The 23,148-nt window shown below is 47.7% G+C and overlaps 2 protein-coding genes and 1 pseudogene across 4 annotated transcripts; 1 reads left to right on the forward strand and 2 right to left on the reverse strand.

The window, feature by feature from the left end:
• Positions 1-607: 607 nt before the first annotated feature.
• LOC114601978 (kelch-like protein 6) lies at positions 608-4,779 on the reverse strand. Its single transcript, XM_028739654.2, has 3 exons — positions 4,569-4,779; positions 2,411-2,638; positions 608-2,285 (listed from the first exon to the last, which is right to left on the reverse strand). Exons 1-3 carry the CDS (start codon positions 4,748-4,750, stop codon positions 761-763), a joined length of 1,935 nt encoding a protein of 644 aa, XP_028595487.2. The 5' UTR covers positions 4,751-4,779; the 3' UTR covers positions 608-760.
• A 3,473-nt stretch (positions 4,780-8,252) lies between these two features.
• Positions 8,253-9,572, forward strand: LOC114603006 (mitochondrial ornithine transporter 1 pseudogene; annotated as a pseudogene).
• Positions 9,573-17,401: 7,829 nt separating this feature from the next.
• Positions 17,402-22,615, reverse strand: LOC114603124 (F-box only protein 17-like). Of its 3 annotated transcripts, XM_028741895.2 has the most exons (6): positions 22,455-22,613; positions 21,861-22,298; positions 20,354-20,465; positions 19,989-20,084; positions 19,246-19,381; positions 17,402-17,959 (listed from the first exon to the last, which is right to left on the reverse strand). In XM_028741895.2, exons 2-6 carry the CDS (start codon positions 22,183-22,185, stop codon positions 17,723-17,725), a joined length of 906 nt encoding a protein of 301 aa, XP_028597728.2. In that variant the 5' UTR covers positions 22,186-22,298; positions 22,455-22,613; the 3' UTR covers positions 17,402-17,722. The 3 variants fall into 3 exon arrangements, with proteins under 3 accessions (XP_028597728.2, XP_028597727.2, XP_077788523.1); XM_028741894.2 differs by having other exon boundaries at positions 21,861-22,613; XM_077932397.1 differs by lacking the exon at positions 19,989-20,084 and having other exon boundaries at positions 21,861-22,615.
• Between the last annotated feature and the right edge of the window lie 533 nt (positions 22,616-23,148).

A 23,148-nucleotide genomic window follows, 5' to 3' on the forward strand; every position in this document is an offset into this window, starting at 1 on the left:
TTAGGGCAGATATGAAAGGGAGCCCAGGGATGATTGTGTCATGCTTCTCTCTCTGCGCATGTGTCAGAGGCGGAGGGCATGAATATTTAACAGCCATGAATGATTAAAGACAATTTCCCTCCATCTTAAAAACTCTGCTCTTGGCTGGCGCAACAGAGGCTTAGTCAATGCTTTCTTCAGTCAGCAAACTATAAACTTCACTCTTCTGTCAAATGTCTTAAGTCAAAAGACTGAAGCTGGGTGAGGAGCCAGACTGCCCCCGACAGTTGTCACCTGTCCTGTAGACATATTGCTCGCAGTGTCTGCTGGCAGGTGACCTCATCCCAGCCACCATGCTTTATTGACATATACTGTGCTGTTAGGATTTTTTTTAATCCGCAAGGGCTGAGATTGCTTTCCAGCTGAAACCGGTGGCCTGCATGTTTGCTTCCATGCCCTCACAATACCTGCTCAACCTGTACATTTGTTAACAAAAAGATTATTACAGAGACACTAAGTTTCCAGTGCTTTTTGCTCCACAGGAAACTCCTTCTCCCATATCTTGGGGGGGGGGGGGGTTGCTGAAAGTTGGGCCCTGAACTTGTGCAAAAGCCCCAGAATGTTTAGTGCCCGCCTTGATACAGGAAAGTGAGAAAGAAGCTGGTTGAGAGAGAAAGAGAGAGAGATGTCCTAGGTTTTTAATGGGCTAAATACTGGAGGAGTCCAGATGAAAATATCTCTTCCCTTTGGGGAATTTCTTCAGTTCTTATGGTGTGTCAGCTCACAAAGATGTCAAGGGATCTGGAGGACAACTGGGGGCGTTATCCTCCCTCCTCTCTTTGAAGGGGACTTTGATGTCTGCAAGCCCAATAGCCACCCGGCTTGCAGAATCGTCTTGGACAAGCGCCCTCAAGTTTGGCTTCAGCACCTTCAGGGTCACGCATTTCAGCACCCTCCGCACCACCGTTCCTTGGCCCGTCAGGCTCTCTGGGTACTGAGTCCAGGAACTTTCTCCAGGCTCCCAGTGGTAAATGGCATCGTGAGTCCTGGAGGTGCATACCCCTCCCATCACATAAATTTTCCCCTGGAAGTAAGCTGCGCCTGCGAAGGCAAGAGGCAGTGGCAGCGGAGGGATGGTGACCTCGTTGCTTATGACGCCATCCTCGCGCATGAAAAAGCAATTCGAGGTACATGGAAGAAGCTGGCTGAACCTGCTGTTTGGGTACGTCTGGGTGTGTTTTTTGGCAAAGAAGCCCCCTAGGACGCAGATCCCGGTCTCCATGGTGACAGCAGCTGCACCGTGGAGACAGAATTCCAGAGGCACCTGTACCCAGGTATCCAAGAGGATGTCATAGAGAAGGATGCCCTGGTAAACCACTTCGTCGGAATCTGCATCTCCTCCGATCAGGTAGAGCTTGTTCTTGTACGAGGCCGAGGCAGAGAAGCGCAGGATGACGGGCAGGCTGGCGATGGGTGACCACGTCTGCTTAACCACGTCAAAACTCTCGGCAGAGGCGAGGGGGCCTGTGTCATTCCAGCCACTCAGGGCAAACAGCTTGTGCTTGCAAGTCAAAAGTATGTGGACGGACCGGGGCGTTGACATGGCAGGCAGCTGGAGCCAGTGGTTGGCCACAGAGTTGTATTCGTGCAGCGCCTGGGAGTAGGAGCCATCGGGGTGTTTGCCTCCTGAGATATAGAGCTTGTGATCCAGCGCTGAGCATCCAGGGAGCGCCACGAGCTCTAAAGGTGGCAGTTTGGTCCTGGACCCCGTAGCTGGATCTAAGCACTCCATGTAGCAATCCATATCTTCGTTGACGGAGAGGATGTCCCTCAAGCGAGGCACTTTGATGCAGATGATCCTTTCCTGGTACATGCCCTGCCGGAGACCCCCACTCGCCTGCAGCCTCCCTGCCCCATCTAGGTCTCCCCACTGCAATTCCACTTGCTGGTCGAGCGCCGCTACATCTTCCTGGACTTGTGCAATTTCCCTGGGCGCCAGGAGAGGGAAGCGGACATGTTGCAGGAGCGTCTTGAGTACCGGACGGCGCTCAGCAGGTACGGCTGCCACCCACCGCTGCACAGCCCAGAAGACGTACATTTCGGAGGTGATGACCAAGTGGGCCGAGGAGATGAGGCAGATCAAAGCGCCGAGGTCGAGATTCGGGAAATCCTTGTGTTCCAAGAGGCTTTCGAAGTTGAGGCCTAGGTAGTGCATGGTGCTTCGCAGCAAGGTGGGGTTGTTGTGATCGTAGGCCAGCATGTACAAGTGGAAGCAGTTCTCCTCGGAGATCCTCTCTGATAGATATCTGCCAGGGAGCAATGGAAAGAAAGAACGTCACTGGGAATCCTGTGGGTGGAAGCCGCTTATTCCTTTGGCTTTCGAAACAGGTGTTGGGGAGAAATGTAAGAGGAGCCAGACCTCTTGCGCTACCTGCTGATGTGTTGAAGGGCTGGTGTGACCTGGAGCCGGCTGGCTGCTGTGAACAGATCTTCAGCGTTCTCTGAAGTGAGGGCCAGTTCCCCCGAGTAGACGTAGGCTAGCAGATTCTGGAGGAGGGAAGGATCCATGTCTTTCAGCAAAACTTCCCCGTCTCTGGATTCCTTAAAGTCGCTCGTAAACATTGCCTGGAAGTAAGGGCTGACGGAGGCTAACAGGGCCCTGTGTGGGAAATGGAGACTGTCAGATTGGCCGTGGAGTGGCTGGGTACCTTCAAGTACCAACCATCCTTTTACCCTCAGTTGCCCCACCTGAAAAATGGGATAAATCATATCTCTTCTCTTGGAGGTATGTTGTGAAGAAGAAGAAGAAGAGTTTGGATTTGATATCCCGCCTTTCACTCCCTTTAAGGAGTCTCAAAGCGGCTAACATTCTCCTTTCCCTTCCTCCCCCACAACAAACACTCTGTGAGGTGAGTGGGGCTGAGAGACTTCAGAGAAGTATGACTGGCCCAAGGTCACTCAGCAGCTGCAGGTGGAGGAGCGGGGAAGAATACAAGTCTACCGCTCTTAACCACTACACCACACTGTGCTTATGCAAAGGAGAGGGTCTTTTCTGCGGTGGTGCTTCTCAGTACTAGCTCAGACCACGGGAGGGGAGAGGAGTTGCTCTTGTGCTCAAATCCTGCTTGCAGGTTTCCCACAGGCCTCTCTGGTTGGCCGCTGTGAGAACAGGATGCTGGACTAGGTGGGCCATTGTCCCGATCCAGCAGGATTTTCTCGTGTTTTTATGCTCTGACTCTGAACTGCCCCTTCTAAAGAGTCACGCCAAGTGCTGACATTAAGAGCTGTTCAGCACCTGGTTAAGAGCTTCCTATTTGTCCATGAGTTTTAGACTGGTTTAGATGGTTTGGGAAATTGTGTTTTATTCTGTTTATTCCAAACCTTTTACTCTAGGGCAGTGGTGTAGCGTGGGTTGCCAGTGACCCGGGCTGTGCAGTAATAATAATTTTTATTGAATGATTTTATATTACAAAAAACATTACAACCATACTACCACAAAATATAATTGAGAAATAAAAATTACATACATCAGTATTTTGTTTGTTATTTGTTATTTACCGTCTTATTTCCTCCCAAACATTCCATACCCAACACACAAACGCACAAGAAAAAATTAATAATGAAAATAATGAAAATAAATATTTTCCCCCTTTTATCTTACAAACTCTTTCCTTCAATTTTGACTTCCTGTCAAGTCCCTTCGCATATGTTTTGTCTTAGAATTGAATGTACACAAAACAATAAACCTTCCTATATAAATTTTCCAATACATTCAGAAAACATAATAAATCCTTAATTGTTATCCACCTCCTTTTACTTCCTTTGTCACTCGAATGCTAGCATGGAGTCAAAACTATTACTGTATTTTTGAACATATCTTCTATAACCATCCCATTTTCCCGCAAATTTTTGCTTAGAGTTTCCTCTGAGTTTGCTAGTCAATTGAGCCATCTCCACAATTTCCTGTAATTTGATTTGCCAATCTATTATTTTTGGAGCCTCCTGATCTTTCCAATCCCTTGGCCACGAGTATTTGAGCTGCTGCAGTTGCATACAAGAATAACTCTCTTGAATTTTTGGGAAATTGTGTTTTATTCTGTTGACAGGGTTTTCGGGCTTTTATTTTGTCTTCCTCTGTTTTGTTACTGTTTCCTGTTGGTTTTCAAATTGTATTTAGTCAGACTTTCGCATGCCACCCTGCGAATAAGACTTGAAATGAATAAATTCCCATATCCAACAGCACTGCCTACACATTCCCAGTGGGATATTAGGGAGGCTTCCAAACTTACAAATTCCTGGGATTTCTTGGCATGGACGTAAGAGGTTTTTAATTTTCCCCCACCACTTTCTCTGGGAAAACACACTGTTTACCGCTGAATTGGAATAAACGTCAATCGGTTTTTCTACAGATTGTTCTGATTCAGTAGCAAACAGCAGGAATGCGGAAGGACAAAAGGAAAATGTCTTGGATCTGTGCCTGGGAATCACAGGAGAAGCAGAAATGTGGATGAACTCTAAGAAGGAGCTGGCTGCTTGGCTCCATTTGCTAAAAAGGCTTTTCTGGCCCTCCTGTCCGGCATGGGACCCACCTGTTGCACGGAAACCGCTTCCCTCCAGCTACCAAGGTGGCATTGCAGAGTTCCTGGGTCTTACGCAGCTGCTTCAAACCTGAGGGAGAGGGAAGGAAATGAAAGCCTTCTAGGTCATTATAGCTGCTCACCTGAGGGGAAAGGGCAGCTCCCCAGAGAGGGGAGGTTAATGTATGGGCCATAACATACAATCCAGAACAATTGCTCAAAAGCTCCTGTCCACGGAGAATGAAAGTTTATTTTTTTTATTTAATTTTTAATGGAATTTTATTTACAACGTAACACACACCCCCCACCCCCATACAGAAACCCCCCCTCATTAAACGTGAACATAACATACAGCATAACATACAACAATACGAACAACCAAATAAAAGACTTCCTTTATCCTGTATCTGGCCTCCTTATTTACTGCTTATAAGCTGTTTCCTTTATGAGTAATTATTAAGATTTTTTCTAATTATAACTTAAATATCCACAAAGTCTCCTGCAGACATTAATCGAAACAAGTCCAGGTATGTATTTTAGGGCACTGTTTTGTGAAGTATTCTCTGCATTTCCTCCATGCTTTTTGAAACTCTTGTCTAGTGTGAACTCTAACTGCCTCTGTTAATCTAGCCAGTTCAATATACTCTTGCCATTCCTTTTTTGTTGGCACAGTTTCTTTTTTCCAGTTTTTAGCAATTAGGATCCTTGCCGCTCAAGGAGAATGAAAGTTTGGTGCAATTGGATTGTGCTCTATGGTCCTCTCTGCTAAATCATTGGGAGGGGAGAGATGTCACTCAGGATAACGTGGGTCAGATACCAAAAAGAAACCCCCCCCCCCCGACACCAAAAACACCAAAAACCCCTCCAGCCATTTATGTTTTATTCTTTTATATTTTGTTAGCCACACATTGAATGTATGCGCTCTATGCGGGGCTACCTTTGAAGGTGACCCGGAAACTACAACTAATCCAGAATGCGGCAGCTAGACTGGTGACTGGGGGCAGCTGCCAAAACCACATAACACCAGTCCTGAAAGACCTACATTGGCTCCCAGTACGTTTCCGAGCACAATTCAAAGTGTTGGTGTTGACCTTTAAAGCCCTAAACGGCCTCAAAGGCCCAGTAGACCTGAAGGAGCGTCTCTACCCCCATCATTCTGCCCGGACACTGAGGTCCAGCACCGAGGGCCTTCTGGTGGTTCCCTCCCTACGAGAAGCAAAGCTACAGGGAACCAGGCAGAGGGCCTTTTTGGTAGTGGCACCCACCCTGTGGAACGCCCTCCCATCAGATGTCAAAGAGATGAACAACTGTCTGACATTTAGAAGACATCTGAAGGCAGCCCTGTTCAGGGAAGTTTTTAATGTGTGACATTTTAATGTATTTTAAATCTTTGTTGGAAGCTGCCCAGAGTGGCTGGGGAAGCCCAGCCGGATGGGCGGGGTACAAATAAATTGTTGTTGTTGTTGTTGTTGTTGTTGTTGTTGTTGTTGTTATGAGTTTGTAAGTGCCAGACCTTTGAACACCTGGACCCAGCAAGTGTAAAAACATAAGCCAGGCTAGCTTCCTGATGAGCCATTAAGAGAACCAAGGATAGGGGCTCTGTGCCAGAGGCCAAATGGGTGGGCCTCCCCTCTCTTAGACAGTTAGTAGGACAAAGCAGGAGGTTGAGGGCAGAATTTGCTGTGATGTGACCTAGAGGGGAAGAGGTTGCAGGCTGGAAAAGGCAGAGAGCAAGAGTGTGCCATGGCTGACTTCTGTTTGACTCCAAGGCTGTGGCTATGGGAGAAACAAGACCCTTTTGGGGGTGTTGATGCTGTGAACCCCTCCATCACAGGCTCAGGTTGTATGTGTGTGTAAATAAACCCTATATCCTGATGACACCACAGTCTCTGCTGTGTCTCATTCCCAAAAGGAAACCCTGGAATTTTGCACTGATCAGAGTTTGGGGTGACATGTGGCAGTATATTATCGGGCAGCCTGTATAAAAACTGTTAATGATAGCAGCGGCCAGAATAATACGTTGCTCTTATCCTGTCATGCAGAAAATGCTGCAATCATTTGCTGCTGCCGGGGTTTCAAGACCAGAAGAAAGGCTTTGCTCAGGTGGCCAAGTGAGATCAGAAGAATGGGCGAATGGGCTCCCAGTATTTATTCCAGGACGGGCGACTTTCCACATCCCCTCCTACCCCCCGAAGAGGCTTTGGCCTCAAGGACAATGAGGCTGCCGGCTACTATAGAATCATAGAGTTGGAAGGGACCAGGGGGTCATCTAGTCTGACCCCCTGCAATGCAGGAATATTTTGCCCAATGTGGTCAAATGTGGTCCGAGTTTGAGCTCAGCCTCGGACTCACCCTGGCTGAAACAAGCTTTCAGCGAAGAGGTCTCTGGCTCATGCTCCTCCTCCTTTCTGCCGACTTCTGCCATGTCCGCTGGATCCATGCCTCCTGCCGCCGAGTCCCGAGGGGCTGCCACTCTCTCTGGGAACCGGCCCAGGGGGGACTCCGACCTGCCTCCCACTTGCCCCCTCAAAGCCTCTCTTAAAAGCAGCCTACAGCTCAGGCACCAGTGTCCCTGGGGCAGCCATCACCACCACAATGGCCGCCGTGGCAACTAGGGCCTCCTCAGGGTGCCCATGGAATTTAGTGGCTTGCCCTGGCTCAACTTGCTGCCAGGGGTGCTGCAGCAGTCGTCGTGAAGATGGCGCCTTTGGGAACCCTGCGGACCCTTGCTCCGCTCCCTGAATGTGGGAAGAAGCGCTGCAGCACCTGGGATAGCTCCCTGCCTCGCAGCAGATCCATGTGGCACCCTCTCCGCTGGATGGAAACTCGGTTTCCGATCGCAACCCAATCGCTTAGTGCGTTTTCTTGTGCGGAAAGCTGGTTTTCTTTTTATCTCGCAGATTGTGCAGGGGTAATCGTAGTACAGTGGTACCTCGGGTTAAGTACTTAATTCGTTCTGGAGGTTCGTTCTTAACCTGAAACTGTTCTTAACCTGAAGCACCACTTTAGCTAATGGGGCCTCCTGCTGCTGCCGTGCCGCCGGAGCACGATTTCTGTTCTCATCCTGAAGCAAAGTTCTTTACCCGAGGTACTATTTCTGGGTTAGCGGAGTCTGTAACCTGAAGCGTATGTAACCTGAAGCGTATGTAACCCGAGGTACCACTGTATGTGTTTCGATAAAGACAGCTTACATAAGAAGAGATGTGAATACTGTGACAAACGGAGGTTGCTAGGAGAACCTGCTTATTTTAAGAATGGGCCAAGAATCATCATTTTATTTATTAAATTTGTATACCGCCCTATACCCCCAGGAATGCTTGTGCAGGAAAGCTCAGCCTTGAGCTAGCTAGAGAGAGAGCAGGCACCCTGTTTAGGGCTGGGCGATTTATCATCCAACAGTGGTTTGACGCCCATATCGTCATAGCGATTTCATAATTTTTGACCTGGCAATACAACGTGAATCATGACGTACATTAGGGGCTGGGCGATATATAGACCAAAACTGGTTTGAAGTTCATATCGTGATATCGGATTCATAATTTGTGGCCTGGCAATATATCGTGAATCATGACTCTGGGGTTGCGGCGCTCATCTTGCTTTATTGGCCCAGAGGCGGTGGAAGACAGGAGTGCCTGGCGTGCTCTGGTCCAGGGGGTCACAAAGAGTCGGACACCACTAAACAAAATGTAAGCCTGCATCTCTCTAAGGCTTTGTACTTTATATGCCTGTGGACACCACTTTCCCCCACCGGCTGGCAGTTGTTCTGACCAAGTAAAGCTGCCTCAAACATCACAATGGGGCATTTGTGGGGGGGGGGGACACCCACTGCACAATTGCTTATAGTTTATTATGTGAGCCACCGTAAGTACTCTAAAGGAAGGCCTGAAATATAGAAATTGTGGTAGAGGAAGATAATAATAACAACAAATAAGAAGAAGAGGGTGCAGGGCAGGCGATGCGGGCGAGTCGCTGGCGAGTTGGAGCTGGAGAGAGGTATCCGTCACATCTTTTCGTGGGCTGCAGCAAACCTGGTGATTTTGAGCCACCCCAAAACCAGTGGGAAACATGAAAACCAACCCGGTCATCCAAGCTGCCATTGACCTCACGGCGGGGGCTGCAGGAGGCACTGCCCGTGTGATTACTGGCCAGCCATTTGATACCGCCAAGGTGAAAATGCAGACGTTCCCGGCCATGTACCGAGGGTTTGTGGACTGTTTCGTGAAGATTTACAAGCAAGTGGGGCTCCGAGGCTTCTACGAGGGCACCACCCCAGCTCTGGTCGCCAACATCGCCGAAAACGCCGCGCTCTTCATGTGCTACGGCTTCTGCCAAAGCGTTGTCCGGAGCATCGTTGGGCTGGACAGCAAAGCAACGCTGAGCGACCTTCAAAACGCCGCCGCCGGCTCCTTTGCTTCGGCCTTCGCCACCTTGGTCCTCTGCCCCACCGAACTTGTGAAGTGTCGCCTGCAGGCCATGCACGAAATGCAATTATCCGGGGAGGTCGTGCGAGGGCGCAGTACAGTTTGGTCGGTAGTGAAAGGTGTCCTGGAAAAGGACGGTCTCCTTGGATTCTACCACGGCTTCTCCAGCACTTTGCTGCGCGAAATCCCAGGCTATTTTTTGTTCTTTGGAGGCTATGAGCTGAGCCGGACGTTTTTTGCATTTGGAAGGCCAAAAGAGGAATTAGGCCCTGTGGCGCTGATGGTCAGCGGCGGTTTGGGCGGCGTGTGTCTCTGGATCGCTGTCTATCCCATCGACTGCATCAAAACTAGAATTCAGGTCCTTTCCGTAGCTGGAAAACAGGCAGGCTTCATGGCAACGTTTGCAAGCGTGCTCCGGAAAGAAGGCGTCTTGGCCTTGTACTCAGGACTGAAACCTACCATGATCCGAGCTTTCCCAGCCAACGGTGCCTTGTTCCTTGCCTATGAGTATAGTCGCAAACTGATGATGAACCAGTTTGATATCTAATATTTTTTATTGTAGACTTACAATCATTGGAAACCTTTACGGGTCGCGAGAGCTGCCGCAAGAACAAAAAAAATTCAAGTTTTAAAGATTCTGGTTTTGTTTTTTAAAGTATCTGATGTTTTAAATAAATATGTTGGGTTTTTTCCCCCTAAAACAAACACAAATCAAAGAAGAATATAATACTTGAACAGAAGGATTTGCGTTTCCCCCAGGGTCAATTTAAAAAGCTCATGCTTTAAATTCATTAGAGTGAATGAAATGCCATTATTAAAAATCCTTCCAACTCTTCCCCGACTTTTATTAAAGTACCTTTGGCTATAGGTGTGCAATTCTTGTTCCAATATGGGAAAAATATGATAACCCACCCTTCTTTTGAAGGATTCTCTCTCCCCCATTCAAGCAATATTGCAGAATTATCTCAACCCCTCTGAAGTGCATCACCTCCTGCGACCTAAGGTGAACAGTCTTTGCTGCAATAAAAGGATAACGAATATAATCTATATTTAACACTTCTGGACTCTCCAGGTGTCTGAACATGTCTCTGAGGGCATGTCCAATTTAGCCTTAAATCCATTATCTCCAGAGTACATTTTCAATAGTGTCTACGTCGAGGAGGACGACCTGGGAGGTTGTGGCCTCTCCTTCTCTGCAGATTTTTAAGCGGAAGTTGGATGGCCATCTGCCATGTTTGATCTCCTCCCCCCTCACGTTCCAGCAAAAGGGTTTAGGCCTGTGCATTTGGGTCACGAAACCACTGCAGAGTGTCATTTTTCACAAAACAAACTTTAATTTGGGCCTCGTTTTTTGCAGACGGGCGTAGCCTACTCTCTGCACTGGGTACATCAGGTTGTGTGTTTTCTGAACATCCCTCTATTTGGTGGACGTTGCAAAGCGATTCCCTCAAAAACCTTTGGGTTTTCTATGCCCGTTCCTCCCTCCCTCAGAGACCTAATAAGGAGCTGAAGGGGGTGAGGTAATCGGGTGAAGAACATAATGCTACTTCTACTAATGATAATCATTTTTTGTTCCTGGGTTGTTTCTGTGGAGAGGTTAGACATTTCTCCTCAGAACAGGCAGGGTTTGAGCAAACGGGGCAGAGACCCTCCAGCTGAGGCGCCGCTTTCCCGCCTTTTTCTCCCCTCCTGGAGCCAAGCTCAAAATGGTTCCCTTTACGGAGCTGCCTCCGTCTCTCTCCTCAAGGCCTGGAGGGGAACCTTTCCAAGGCAACGATTTCTAGAAGATCGCAGCCAAATAACATGTATAAATACTCTTTCCCTCAGGAATTTTTTCACGAGAAGGTTCTCCCTCCTCCATTTCATTTTTTCATACATACATACATACATACATACATACATATATACATACATACATACATACACACACACATATTTTTCAGTGTATAAGATGCCCCCCATGTATGACCCCCCCCCCATTTTTGGGGAGTCCAAATTAAGAAAACACCCCTCAGCACTACCTGTGTATAAGACGAGCCCCAATTTTAAACCTAATTTTTGGTAAAAAATGTTACGAAATTCGATCTGCAGAGCTTGATCGATGAGCCGTGACCTCTGATTACTTTACGAACGTCAATCAGCAGTTTACAACGGGTCCGGCACACTTCTTCAAAAGCTGCGCCATTGTTGCTCCCTCCAGTTCACGGCTTAGCAGAGTTGGACACAGCGGGAAAACTATCACGTCCTTTGACAAACACACGCAGTCCGGTTTGTCTATTTACAGCTCTTTATTGAAACAGTTCAGCCATCGCTGCTGGCAGCCATTGCAAACATGTCTCTCTCTCAGACACACAGAGAGAAAACTGAAAAACAGGGAATAGTTCCGCCCAGCTTCTGTCTCCGCCCAGCTGTAAGCTGACGTCAGCAGGTGACACACACCAGGGAATTTAACCAGATAAATTCTGAACTATAACACCCCCCCTTGTGTCCCTGCGTGATACCTGTGCAACATCTTCAGTACCTTGTGAGATCAATTCCTTCCCCAATGCCTTGCGCCTTCCCTTGGCAAACCTGTTTGGCATTTGTGGAACCACCTCACAACTTTCAGAATCGCACTGTGCGAAACTTATCCACGCACCTGTGGCCTGATACCTCTCTGGTGGGACACCCTTTGTTGTGCGACTGGACCTCCTAGGCACAAACTCAGGTGTTCCCTCTGACTCACTTTGATCAGCAGGTGTGTCCTCTGCATCATGGGATTCTCCTTCTGACTTAAAGCGTTTTCGAATCCTCTCCATTACACTCACAGGAGAACTAGGCTCGCTTTTGGGTGCTCTCTTAACAACTTGTGGAGATGCCACATCCTGCTCCTGACCCTGGTCAATGACCTGGCCGTCATCAGCAGGCTCAGCCTCTTCTTCCTCTGCCTCATCAGAACTGTCTTCTGGATCAGAGAGACAATCTGAGAGAACATCACGCCTAACAGGAGTCTTTGACTTCACCTCCTCCTCTAAGAACTCAGCGTGTTTACTGATCAGCACCTTACTCTGATCACCTGACGGGTAAGCAAATCGCCATGCACGGGCTTCTGGCTCATACCCACAGAAGATCATTTTCTGGACTTTGGCTCCATCTGGCCCTCGCAAAGCCTCAGGCACAGAGACAAGCGCAGGAGTCCCAAACGTCCGCAGAAAGTGAACCTGGGGTTTTCGGCCATTTAACAAAGAGAACGGTGTGTCACCTACCAATGAGTTGTAGACACGATTCCAGGTGAATGACACAGCCCTCGTAGCCTCCAGCCAAAACTCAGGAGGTAACCTGGCTTCTTTCAGCATCACCTGTGCAGCCTTAATCAGAGCTCCACTTCTCAGCTCTGCCACTCCACCTTGCTGGGGTGAAATAACTGTGTGTCGTATCCCTTTCTGTTGAAAGAGCTTCTGCAAAGCAGAACCAGTGTACTTAGCATTTCTGTCACTGATGATAGCTTGAACCCTGGTGGAGAACCTCTGTTCCACCCCCTCAATCCAGCTCTTGATCAGCTGTGCTGCATCCTCCCTGGATTTGAGACCGTGAGCCCAAGAATTCTGCGAGAAATCATCCAAAAAAGTTAGCAGAAACCTGGCCCCCCCTAGACTTGGTGCCTTGACAGGACCGGACAAATCTATGTGAACCAGCTCAAAAGGTTTAGCGGCTACACGTTCCACCTTTGGGTAACTGCACCCTCTCACCTTTGCCTGCTTGCAAGTGTCACAATTAATGGCACTTTGACAATCTTTAATCTTACAACCTGTAACAACCTCAGGTAACACCTGCAAATCCTCTAAAGGATTGTGAATCGTTCTCTGATGCCATACGCATGCACATGTAACATTATGAGCGGGAATTGTAGCACGCTGGTTGGGAACTGTAGCACGCAACGCTTGTGCTTTCTCAACCTTCCCCTCACCTCCAAGAGACGTTTTAAGAATGAAAAGATCATTCTGTCCCTTCCGCACTTTGGCCAGTAACCTCCCCCCTTTGGAGATTGTGCAGACATCATTTTCAAAACAAACTTTGAACCCCTTACTTAACAAATAAGGCACAGATAACAAACATTGTTGAATCTCTGGAACAATACAAAAATCCACCGTTTCCTGTAAAACAGAAAGATAGGCATTAGTACACTTGGAAACTCTAGTTTTCTGTCCATTTGCAAACTTAATAGTCTGTCCCTTCGGAACTGCCGTGCAATTCCACCTCTCGACTGCAGGGGTCTCTGGAACCATGTTGCGGTTAGCTGCAGAGTCTATTACAAAGGCCATCTCGGGATTTTCCACTCGGCCCTCCTCAAACACTGCCATACTCGCTGAGACTTGATAAGACTCTTCTCCCTGCTGTTTACCACGGCCACCTGGCTCAGTTCCACGCCTGCCTGTCTTCCCAGGCCTGTTGCCATGGAAACCCGCCTGATTCCCATGGGAAATGTCCTTCACAACATCCTGCCGCGGCTCTCTGCACCGGTGGGGGCAATTACGACGTAAATGCTCTGTTGAATTACAGATGTAACAACGACGAACGGAAAAAGCCTGGACAGTGCATTCAGCTGGCCTGGCTCCGCCCTTACACCCAGAGCTCCCTGTGCCAGCCTTGCCCTCTTTCACCGCCCTCTGCCGCTTTGATTCTTCGTCAATCAAGCGTCCGCTAATATAATCAATCGTAAGATCTTGCGGAGGCATCGTTTCCATCGTTAGAACCAAGTTCTCATAACTCCTGTCCAAAGAACTTAAAAGTGTATAAGCCTTAAGTTCATCAGGGAAGGGCACATTGAGCTGACGCAGCTTACTGAAAATAGTCAGCACCTGGGCAATGTGATCCCTTATCGGTTCCCCTGGCGACAGCTTCTTCTCAAACAGAGAACGTATCACATGAATCTTAGCCCCAGCTGTGGTCCTCTGATGTATTCTAGTCAGAGCAGACCAAATCTGATGACAGGTACGTAAGCCGTCTATATGAGGGAGCTGCGACGCCTCAAGCGCCATCACTACATGGGACATGGCCTTCTTGTCTTTCTTTGCCGCTGCAGTGGCTCTCTCCACGTCTGCGGCTCCTGCATTGGGTCCGGCCACGACTGGATCAGCCTGCGTGCATTCCCACAGCTGCTTTCCCTCCAGCCAATAGTACATGCGCTTATTCCAGTCTTCCCAATTGGAGCCATTGAGCCTTTCGAAGGGAATATTGAAGCTCTCATGGCCCTGTGCCTGAGCAGCAGCCATTCTCCTCCCGTTCTCCCAAGGGGCCCCAAGCTTACTCACAGCTTATCCAGCACCCGTCCGGAGAAACGATTTATCCAGCTGCTCTTCAGCTCTCAGCTCTCAGCACAGGCAGACCTTTCAGCTAACCGCTTGCCTCAGATTCCGGCCTATGTCTCCTGCCGTGCTCCGTTGCTCTAAACCGCAACTTCAAAGCTTCCGTGATAGTTTTACAAGCGGTAATTAAGTACCCATAACCTGTTACGAAATTCGATCTGCAGAGCTTGATCGATGAGCCGTGACCTCTGATTACTTTACGAACGTCAATCAGCAGTTTACAACGGGTCCGGCACACTTCTTCAAAAGCTGCGCCATTGTTGCTCCCTCCAGTTCACGGCTTAGCAGAGTTGGACACAGCGGGAAAACTATCACGTCCTTTGACAAACACACGCAGTCCGGTTTGTCTATTTACAGCTCTTTATTGAAACAGTTCAGCCATCGCTGCTGGCAGCCATTGCAAACATGTCTCTCTCTCAGACACACAGAGAGAAAACTGAAAAACAGGGAATAGTTCCGCCCAGCTTCTGTCTCCGCCCAGCTGTAAGCTGACGTCAGCAGGTGACACACACCAGGGAATTTAACCAGATAAATTCTGAACTATAACAAAAAAAACCCTAGTCTTATGCACAGAAAAATACGGTATGTGTGTGTGTGTATAATTTTATTTATTTTCCATTTAATAATATACATTCACATTATTATCCACTTTACCTCCCTGGCTCTTAATAATAATAATAATAATAATAATAATAATAATAATAATAATAATACTTTAATAATAATTAATTAATTATACCCTGACCATCTGGCTGGGCTTCCCCAGCCACTCTGGGCGGCTTCCGACAAAATATTAAAATACAGCTTTAGAGCTTATCGACTTCCTTCCCTCCCGCCTCAGGGCTTTCAAAATTAACCTTTATATCATTGCATTTTGTACGTTTTCCAATTGCACTCGTTACAAAATAGCTCAAAATTTAAATAAATACAGAAAGGGAGAAAGCTTCTCATGACAAAGTCAAGAAAACTTCTCATTACAAGTCATCGGACAACCCTGCTAGTGATGTTAAATTGCTTACGATAATCTGTCAGATATCGTATAAATTTACTCCAGTCCTTTTGGAATACTTGATCATGCTGGTTTCAGATTTTGCCCGTCAGCTTCGCCAGTTCTGCAAAGTCCAACATCTTCATCTGCCACTTTTCTTTTGTTAGTACTTCTTCTTGTTTCCATTTTTGAGCTAAAAGAGTTCTTGCCGTTGTTGTATAAACAGTCTTTTATCTTCCCTTGGTATCTTTTTACTCACTATACCCAATAAAAAGGCTTCTGGTTTTTTAACAAAAGTATTTTTAAACATTTTCTTTAAATAATTTATATAGCATTTCCCAGAAAGCCTTTACCTCTTTATAAGTCCACCACAAGTGGTAGAAGATACCTTCCCTTTCTTTACATTTCCAGCACTCATTGGTTCTTGTCGTGCACATTTTAGCAAGTTTAGCTGCTGTTAGGTACCATCTGTACATCATTTTCATAACATTTTCTTTAAGTGCACTGCATGCAGCAAAAGTAATACCTTCCTTCCACAACCTTTTCCAGGATTCTAACTGAATATTATATCCAATATCTTTAACTCATCTCCTTCCTCCATTTCGTTCCCTAGGGTTGTTCATATTTTATTTTGAAACTGAGGAGTCCCATGCCATCCTTAGGCGATCTCGCTCTCTGCCACATCCTGTTCAATGAACGTCTTCTGGTCCACTCCGGCAAAAGTGGAAATTAGGAGGAATTCCTGTGGGCTGGAGGCCATACGGTTGCCATATTGTCCTGTGTTTCCAAGGCATGTCCTCTTTTTCATGAGCAGCCTCGTCATAGCGATCCACAGTTTAAACTAGAAGTTGGCAAGTGTGTCCTAATTTTCTGCTCTTTGAAATATGGCAACCCCTAGCTGAGGACATTCGCCAACTTCTTTCTGTTGAATGGCTTCTTTAAATGTAAAGGTTCATCATTGTTCCACCCGATGTGTATGTCTTTAAGGGGCCAGAGCAAAATAACGAGACCCAGCTTTACAGCTGTGAAACATAGCAGGTTCTGCTGAGTTGTATTGATTAAGCTGTGTCAGCAATTGGGTGTAGTATATAAGGAGCAGCACCTAGCTCTCCCTTTACCCTGGGAGATGGGTTGGTGCATGTTTGCTTGTTAATGTATTTAGTGTAAAAGGAGTTTTTGTTTTTGTAATTAAAACCTTGTTTAAGTACTTTTTGGTAAGGTAAAGGTAAAGGTACCCCTGCCCGTACGGGCCAGTCTTGACAGACTCTGGAGTTGTGCGCCCATCTCACTCTATAGGCCGGGGGCCAGCGCTGTCCGCAGACACTTCCAGGTCACGTGGACAGCGTGACAAAGCTGCATCTGGCGAGCCAGCGCAGCACACGGAAACGCCGTTTACCTTCCCGCCAGTAAGCGGTCCCTATTTATCTACTTGCACCCGGGGGTGCTTTCGAACTGCTAGGTTGGCAGGTGCTGGGACCGAACGACGGGAGCGCACCCCGCCGCGGGGATTCGAACCGCCGACCTGACGATCGGCAAGTCCTAGGCGCTGAGGCTTTACCCACAGCACCACCCGCGTCCCTAGTACTTTTTGAGTCCCTCTTTTAATGCCTGGTCTCCCCAGCAAGCTCTCTGCAGCGCTACCATACTGCAAATAGCCAACACTTTCCTCCCCACTGCATTCTCTCATGTCTTACAGAGTGTGGAGTCATGGATTTTGGTTGTCCTGGTTGTCTGTTGTGGTTTACTGTAATTTTTTTTGTGTTATTGGGTATGGTCACCCTGGCCTTTTTTGTCTCAGGCATGGTCCCCAGTTAGATCTTGGATGGATCCTGCCCCAGAAGTGGAGGCAGAAGACTTTGAAGATATCCCATGCGCAGTGTCCTCCAGTCACCTACAGAAGTTTGCGGTCAACAGGCAATTTCCATTTTTCTTCCATTCGTGATCTGCTTGGCTGGGTGCCCAAAGAACAAACATTTTAATATTTTAAGACTAGCATGGTTATCTTAAGAGAGAGTGAGTGGTTGGGCCAAGAACCAGGAAGAAGCTGGTTGCTGCAAGCAGAATATTCAGTGTTTCAAGGAACCAGCCAAATCTTTTAAATATTTATTTATTGAGTGAGTGAGTGAGTGAGTGAGTGATATTATTATAGTAAATTGAAGAAAGAATAGAAAACAAAAAAATAGAATATAAAACATTTTTAAAAACAGCCTTTTCTCAAGGTGTCTTGTGAACTTAAGTTATTTTCAGAGTGCAAACCCCCCCCCCCGAACATTAGTTAAACAAGGATTATTTAATTTCACAGTAAAGGGAACACAAGGGGTTTCTTTAATTCGAAATATATATATATATATAAAATATTTATGTTCCTATGTCTCAAAACTCCTCCTTGCAAGCCATCAAGATGTCCTCTCATCACTTCAGGATTTTTCTCCACCTGGAAGAACGTGACCTGGGTGGAATATGTTTTGGCGGCAGCGAGAAAAACACCCTCGTTGGAGACCGCAGGGGCTCCGGCGAGAGTTTTACCAGCACAGTAGAGTTTGTGATGCGAGCCCCGTAATGCCCTTCCCAGAATTGTGTGTCCACCCCTTTGTGCCAGAGCTGGATGTAGCGAACGCCGGGGCCGTAACTCCTGAACACGTGGGACACCTACAGAGGCAGAGAGAAGAGCAAAAAGTCAAGGAAGAGCACCCTTGGAAAGCAGAACACCTTAGAAAGCTTGCCACGGGTTTCTCGTGTCCTGCATCTTTTTTGCTTTAATTAAAGCCTTGCAGCGCTTCCTCCCGAGGCAACGTTGGCCGGTGTTGCTCTCCGTACAGCCGGTCTTCCTCTGTTATTTTCATGGCGATACATGCATGGTCACACCAGTGCCTGGACTGTTTAACAGGTATTTTGGATGGCGCCTTGGATTTCAAACAGTTTTGCAAGAGCAGGATTAAATAGTAAAAACTATTGTTGGTGTCTTTGCAGATAAGAGTGTATCGCGATACAGTAGGCTACCTTTGGAGTACATGATCGCCCTGATGTTTTGACATACCATATTTTTCGCTCTATAAGATGCACCAGACCATAAGACGCGCCTAGTTTTTGGAGGAGGAAAACAAGAAAAAAAAATATTCTGAATCCCAGAAGCCAGAACAGCAAGAGGGATCGCTGCGCAGCAAAGGCAGTGATCCCTCTTGCTGTTCTGGCTTCTGGGATAGCTGTGCAGCCTGCATTCGCTCCATAAGACGCACACACATTTCCCCTTACTTTTTAGGAGGGAAAAAGTGAGTCATAGAGCAAAAAATACGGTAATTTACTCGTCCATTTTACTTGTGTTCAGCATCCATGTACCCTCTGTACAAGTGATCTGAGTGCTAAGGTTTAGTGTTAAAACTAAGGGTACGTGGACACTCTCGAAGGTGTTCTATCGCCTTGCAGATGGTTATAGCGTTTAACCGACTATGCGAGGCTGCAAAGCAATCAATGGTGGAGGCTCCCTTTCCTGAAAGGGATGTGAATTCGTCCGTTCTGTCCCCTTCAATGCTCCCATTTAAAATTACAACATAATAATGCCAAGATCACGGGTTCGTTCCCTGTGCCTTATAAAGCAGCCACACTTCGGGGAGAGTGGTAAGCCTGGCAACACATGGAGCAGGAATTCAGAATAAGTCTGTTTTAAGGAGCAATCGTTGGATCGCCCAGTTTTAACTGAATGCTCTGACTTTATTATAACTTGCTCCAAATTACCTGACACTTGTATTTAGACTTTTGCTGTTTTGACAAATGAGGCTGCTATGCCACTTTAGTGCACCATTAACTCCGCCTCCACCCCCCAGGTTTTGGCTTTGCATCTGCATTTGGATCAGTACTATTCCCGTGCAGCCTCTTGGCACCTACGATCTTTAATCCCAAAAAGAAGGAAAATAGGCCTTGGAGATAGCAAAGAACACCTTTTGATACTGGGCGTCGTTCCACTGCGGAATGGGATCCGGATTAGCGTTGAATTCAGCAATTACTGACCAATCCGCTGCCAGGAGCTCCACACGGATTTTGTATCTGCAGCCGCAGTCTTCCCGGGCACCCCACCTGAAAGGGATGGCGGAGAGGATGGGGTATAGCCAAGGCAGTGAAAGGAATGGATCATATCTGAAGGAGCGTCTCCACCCCCATCGTTCTACCCGGACACTGAGGTCCAGCGCCGAGGGCCTTCTGGCGGTTCCCTCACTGCGAGAAGCCAGGTTACAGGGGACCAGGCAGAGGGCCTTCTCGGTAGTGGCGCCCGCCCTGTGGAACGCCCTCCTAGCAGATGTCAAAGAGAACAACAACTACCAAACTTTTAGAAGACATCTGAACGCAGCCCTGTTTAGGGAAGCTTTTAATGTTTGATGTATTACTGTATTTTAATATTTGGTTGGAAGCCGCCCAGAGTGGCTGGGGAAGCACAGCCAGATGGGTGGGGTATAAATAATAAATTATTATTATTATTATTATTATTATTATTATTATTATTATTATTATTTTATTATGAGTGTCACACTTCAAGATCGCAAGGCCCAGCCCTAGAATCATAGCTGTCAACTTACAGATTTGAAAATAAGGGACCAGCAGCCTCGAAAATAAGGGATCAGCAACCAAAATAAGGGATCATTATGTAGGCTAATTCTTGGGAGATCAAAAGAAGAGTAGAGCTCACCAGTCACAGATAATAACATCAGGTTGGCAGGTATCCATGAGCTCCTCCGGAAAACCTTCTTTCAGCAAATCAATCAGCTGTGATTTTACACACCACCTGGGCGGGTGGGGGACAACAAAGACATTAATGCTATGTTTACAGCGCTCTGGGCTCCTTGCGTCTTCCAGAAAGACGGCATCATTACAGAAACACAAAGCAGCTAAGAGTTTGTGACCTGTAAGGGAACAGGCAAGGAAAAGTGGCAACTCAAGAGAGGAGAAACTGGCTGTGCCGCCAGCTGCAGTTAAAAAGGATGTCCCAGGCCACAGGGAAATGGCGCTGCCCCAAAAAAACCTGGGATTGTGACGTCTCCCACATTGACTCACACGTATGATGAGGCAAAGCAAGTCTGGGCCTCTGCTCCTTCCACATGATGTCTGTTCTCTTCCACTCTCCACCCATTCCCTCCATGCTGGATCACCCAGTGTTGAAACTGCTCTGTGGGCACAATAACGGGTATCAGTGGAGAGGTCATTTTCGGATGCAAAGTGCGAGGGCTCATCCACACTAATTTCCTCCGCACTTTCTAGGTCCATTCTTTCCTGGGTGCTGTCTGTTTTTGTTTCCTCCCCCTGCTGCTCTCCCCACAAAGAAACACTCTCGGCAATCTGTGGAAGACCTGAATCGCCGTTTGTTCCGATTCAGCATTAAAGAGCGGATCTTCCTGGGGAAGGTAGTAGCGCAAAACCAACAACCAGAACGGCTTGGAAACAAAGCGGGGAAACGCAGAATTGTGCCTAGAAAGCTTGGAGTAAAAAGAAAATGTGAATGAGCCCCAAGTTGGCATAGGAATGTAGGAATGGGTGTCAGGAAGTTGGCATAGGAATGTAGGAATGGGTGTCAGGAATGGGAATGCAGACTGGATTATTGTAACTCGCTCTATGTGGGGCTGCCCTTGAGACTGACCCAGAAACTCCAGCGGGTGCAGAATGCCGTGGCGAGACTCCTTATGGGGTCCTCACTGTGAGATCACATTCACCCGGTGCTATACCAGCTGCACTGGCTCCTGGTAGGGTACAGGATCAGGTTTAAGGTGCTGGTTTTAACCTTTAAAGCCCTATACGGCCTAGGACCCTCGTACCTATGGGACCGCCTCTCCTGGTATGTCCCAGGGAGGACCTTACAGTCTTAAATAAAAATATCTTGGAGATCCCGGGCCACAGGGAGGTTAGGCTGGCCTCAGCCAGAGCCAGGGCTTTTTCAGCTGTGGCTCCGATCTGGTGGAACGGTCTGTCACAAGAGACCAGGGCCCTGCGGGACTTGACATCTTTCCGCAGGGCCTGCAAGACAGAGCTGTTCCACCAGGCCTTTGGCCAAGGCAGTCTGACCTCCTCCTTTGGCAATCCGCACAGAACTCTAGCCCAATGGTTGCCATTAACTTGATTTTGAATTGATTTTAGAATGAATTGATTTTAGAATGCTGTGTTACTTTACTGTTGTTAGCCGCCCTGAGCCCGGCTTTGGCTGGGGAGGGCGGGATATAAATAAAATTTATTATTATTATTATTATTATTAAGTGCCTGGCCGCTGGATTAGGCCCAAAGCCCATCTAATCCAGCATCCATGAGTACAATGCACCACCAGTACTCAGAGCCATAATGCTTCTGCTTGGGAGGACAGCACAATGACATCATGGCTTAATAGCTGTTTTTAGCTCCTGCTTTGGAAAGCGTTGAGAACTGCCTCTGGGAATGCGCAGAGTACGTTTCCTCACCCCACAATCCCAACAGTGTCTCTGATTAGAGTGCAAGCATTTGAAGGTGCAAGTTCTGGACTTTAAGACTTCCTGGGACCCACCTGCCTCCCACCTGCCTGACCCATCAGCTCCCTCACCTGTCCCACAGGGATTCTTGATCAGGTTCCTCCCAAAGGGCCGCAGGACCCCCACTCGGCTGCAGTCCATTCGGGGGCATCGTTGGGCAGCTTCAATGGCATCGTGCATGCGCGGGTCCCTCTCCCACTGAAGTTTCCAGACGGTGGGCCTGTCAATTAGGTCCCTCCACCTGCAGCACACCAGGCGGCAGCGCGTCACCAGTGTCCGCGCAGGCACCCAGCTCAGGATCAGCTCCAGCAGTTCCTCGGGCAGCGGGTTCAAATCCACCAGGCACTGGATTTCCATTCCGTCGGTGGAAGTGCTCTTGCTTTTTACAAGTCCCATGTCTGGCCTCTCACTGCGGTCAAGTTTCGGAAATAAAAGTTGAAGAGGTTTTAAAGTAAAATACCATGGGACGGAGGCCAGTTCTCCTCCATCCTCCCGGGAGTGGTGTTACCCTGGAAAGGAAAAAAAACCTGAGGCTGCTTTCTTGCTGCGATAATTAAGAGTGAACTGGAGTACAGACAACAAAATCAAGCTTGGTTCTGCCCCCCCGCCCCGAAGCAAAGTGATGCCTGCTTGTTTGTTTTCTTGCAGAAACCAGGTTCCTCTACCTTTTCCATCGCAGGCTCTTTGCACACAGAGGAGCAGGCAGCCCTCTCCCTTTGCGCGCCCAGGGACCGCTCCTTCCGCAAAAACAAACCGCGCCTGGAAGGAAGAGCAGTGGAAAGGAAGCGAAGCCGGCCGGACCTGATCCCCGTGTAGACAGGATAAGCCAATCAGCTGCCGGGGAAGAGAAAGGGGCGGTGCTTCGAGCGCAAGAGCAAAGCTGGCGGGGATTGGCGAAAGGGAGGTTGATTGGCATTCGCCGCGCCCGTCATTTCCGATCGCGGGCCTCGGAACTCCAAGCGACAGGCAGGAATTCAACCGGTGGAGCTTCCTCGTGCGCCACGCGCTGGGGAAAGAGCGGCGGCGGGGAGAATGCAAACTTTGGAACCATTAAAATAGCCATTCGCTCCAAACCAAGGAGAGCATTAAAACAAGGCAGTGTTGTTTATTTTTTTTATAAGATTTTTATTAAAGTTTCCATAATTTTATAACAACAAAGACAAAACAAAACAATACAATAGACACAACAAACAAAAAACAAGTACAATTTCGAAATCTTATTTTCTTATAATTTACTTCCCCGACTTCCTCATACCTCCCCTTTCTGTATTCCAATTTCTAATCAATTATTCAGCAAATCCTTCCCTTATTTTAACTTGAATTTGATCTTACTTATTCTCTTTAACTTATCCATTACCG

Source organism: Podarcis muralis, chromosome 7, assembly GCF_964188315.1.
Source record: "Podarcis muralis chromosome 7, rPodMur119.hap1.1, whole genome shotgun sequence".
NCBI lineage: Eukaryota > Metazoa > Chordata > Lepidosauria > Squamata > Lacertidae > Podarcis > Podarcis muralis.

What these genes read in the sequence shown, in the direction of transcription:
- LOC114603124 (XM_028741895.2), bottom strand. Translation starts at nt 22,185, where the DNA reads ATGGGACTTGTAAAAAGCAAGAGCACTTCCACCGACGGAATGGAAATC. An exon ending in TGCTTTGCCTCATCATACGT is followed by an intron (nt 20,085 to 20,353) that starts GTGAGTCAATGT and finishes CCACCCGCCCAG; the next exon opens with GTGGTGTGTAAAATCACAGC. An exon ending in ACGACGCCCAGTATCAAAAG is followed by an intron (nt 17,960 to 19,245) that starts GTGTTCTTTGCT and finishes CTGCCTCTGTAG; the next exon opens with GTGTCCCACGTGTTCAGGAG.
- LOC114601978 (XM_028739654.2), bottom strand. Translation starts at nt 4,750, where the DNA reads ATGGCCCATACATTAACCTCCCCTCTCTGGGGAGCTGCCCTTTCCCCT. An exon ending in AAGCGGTTTCCGTGCAACAG is followed by an intron (nt 2,639 to 4,568) that starts GTGGGTCCCATG and finishes TTTCCCACACAG; the next exon opens with GGCCCTGTTAGCCTCCGTCA. An exon ending in GCCCTTCAACACATCAGCAG is followed by an intron (nt 2,286 to 2,410) that starts GTAGCGCAAGAG and finishes GCTCCCTGGCAG; the next exon opens with ATATCTATCAGAGAGGATCT.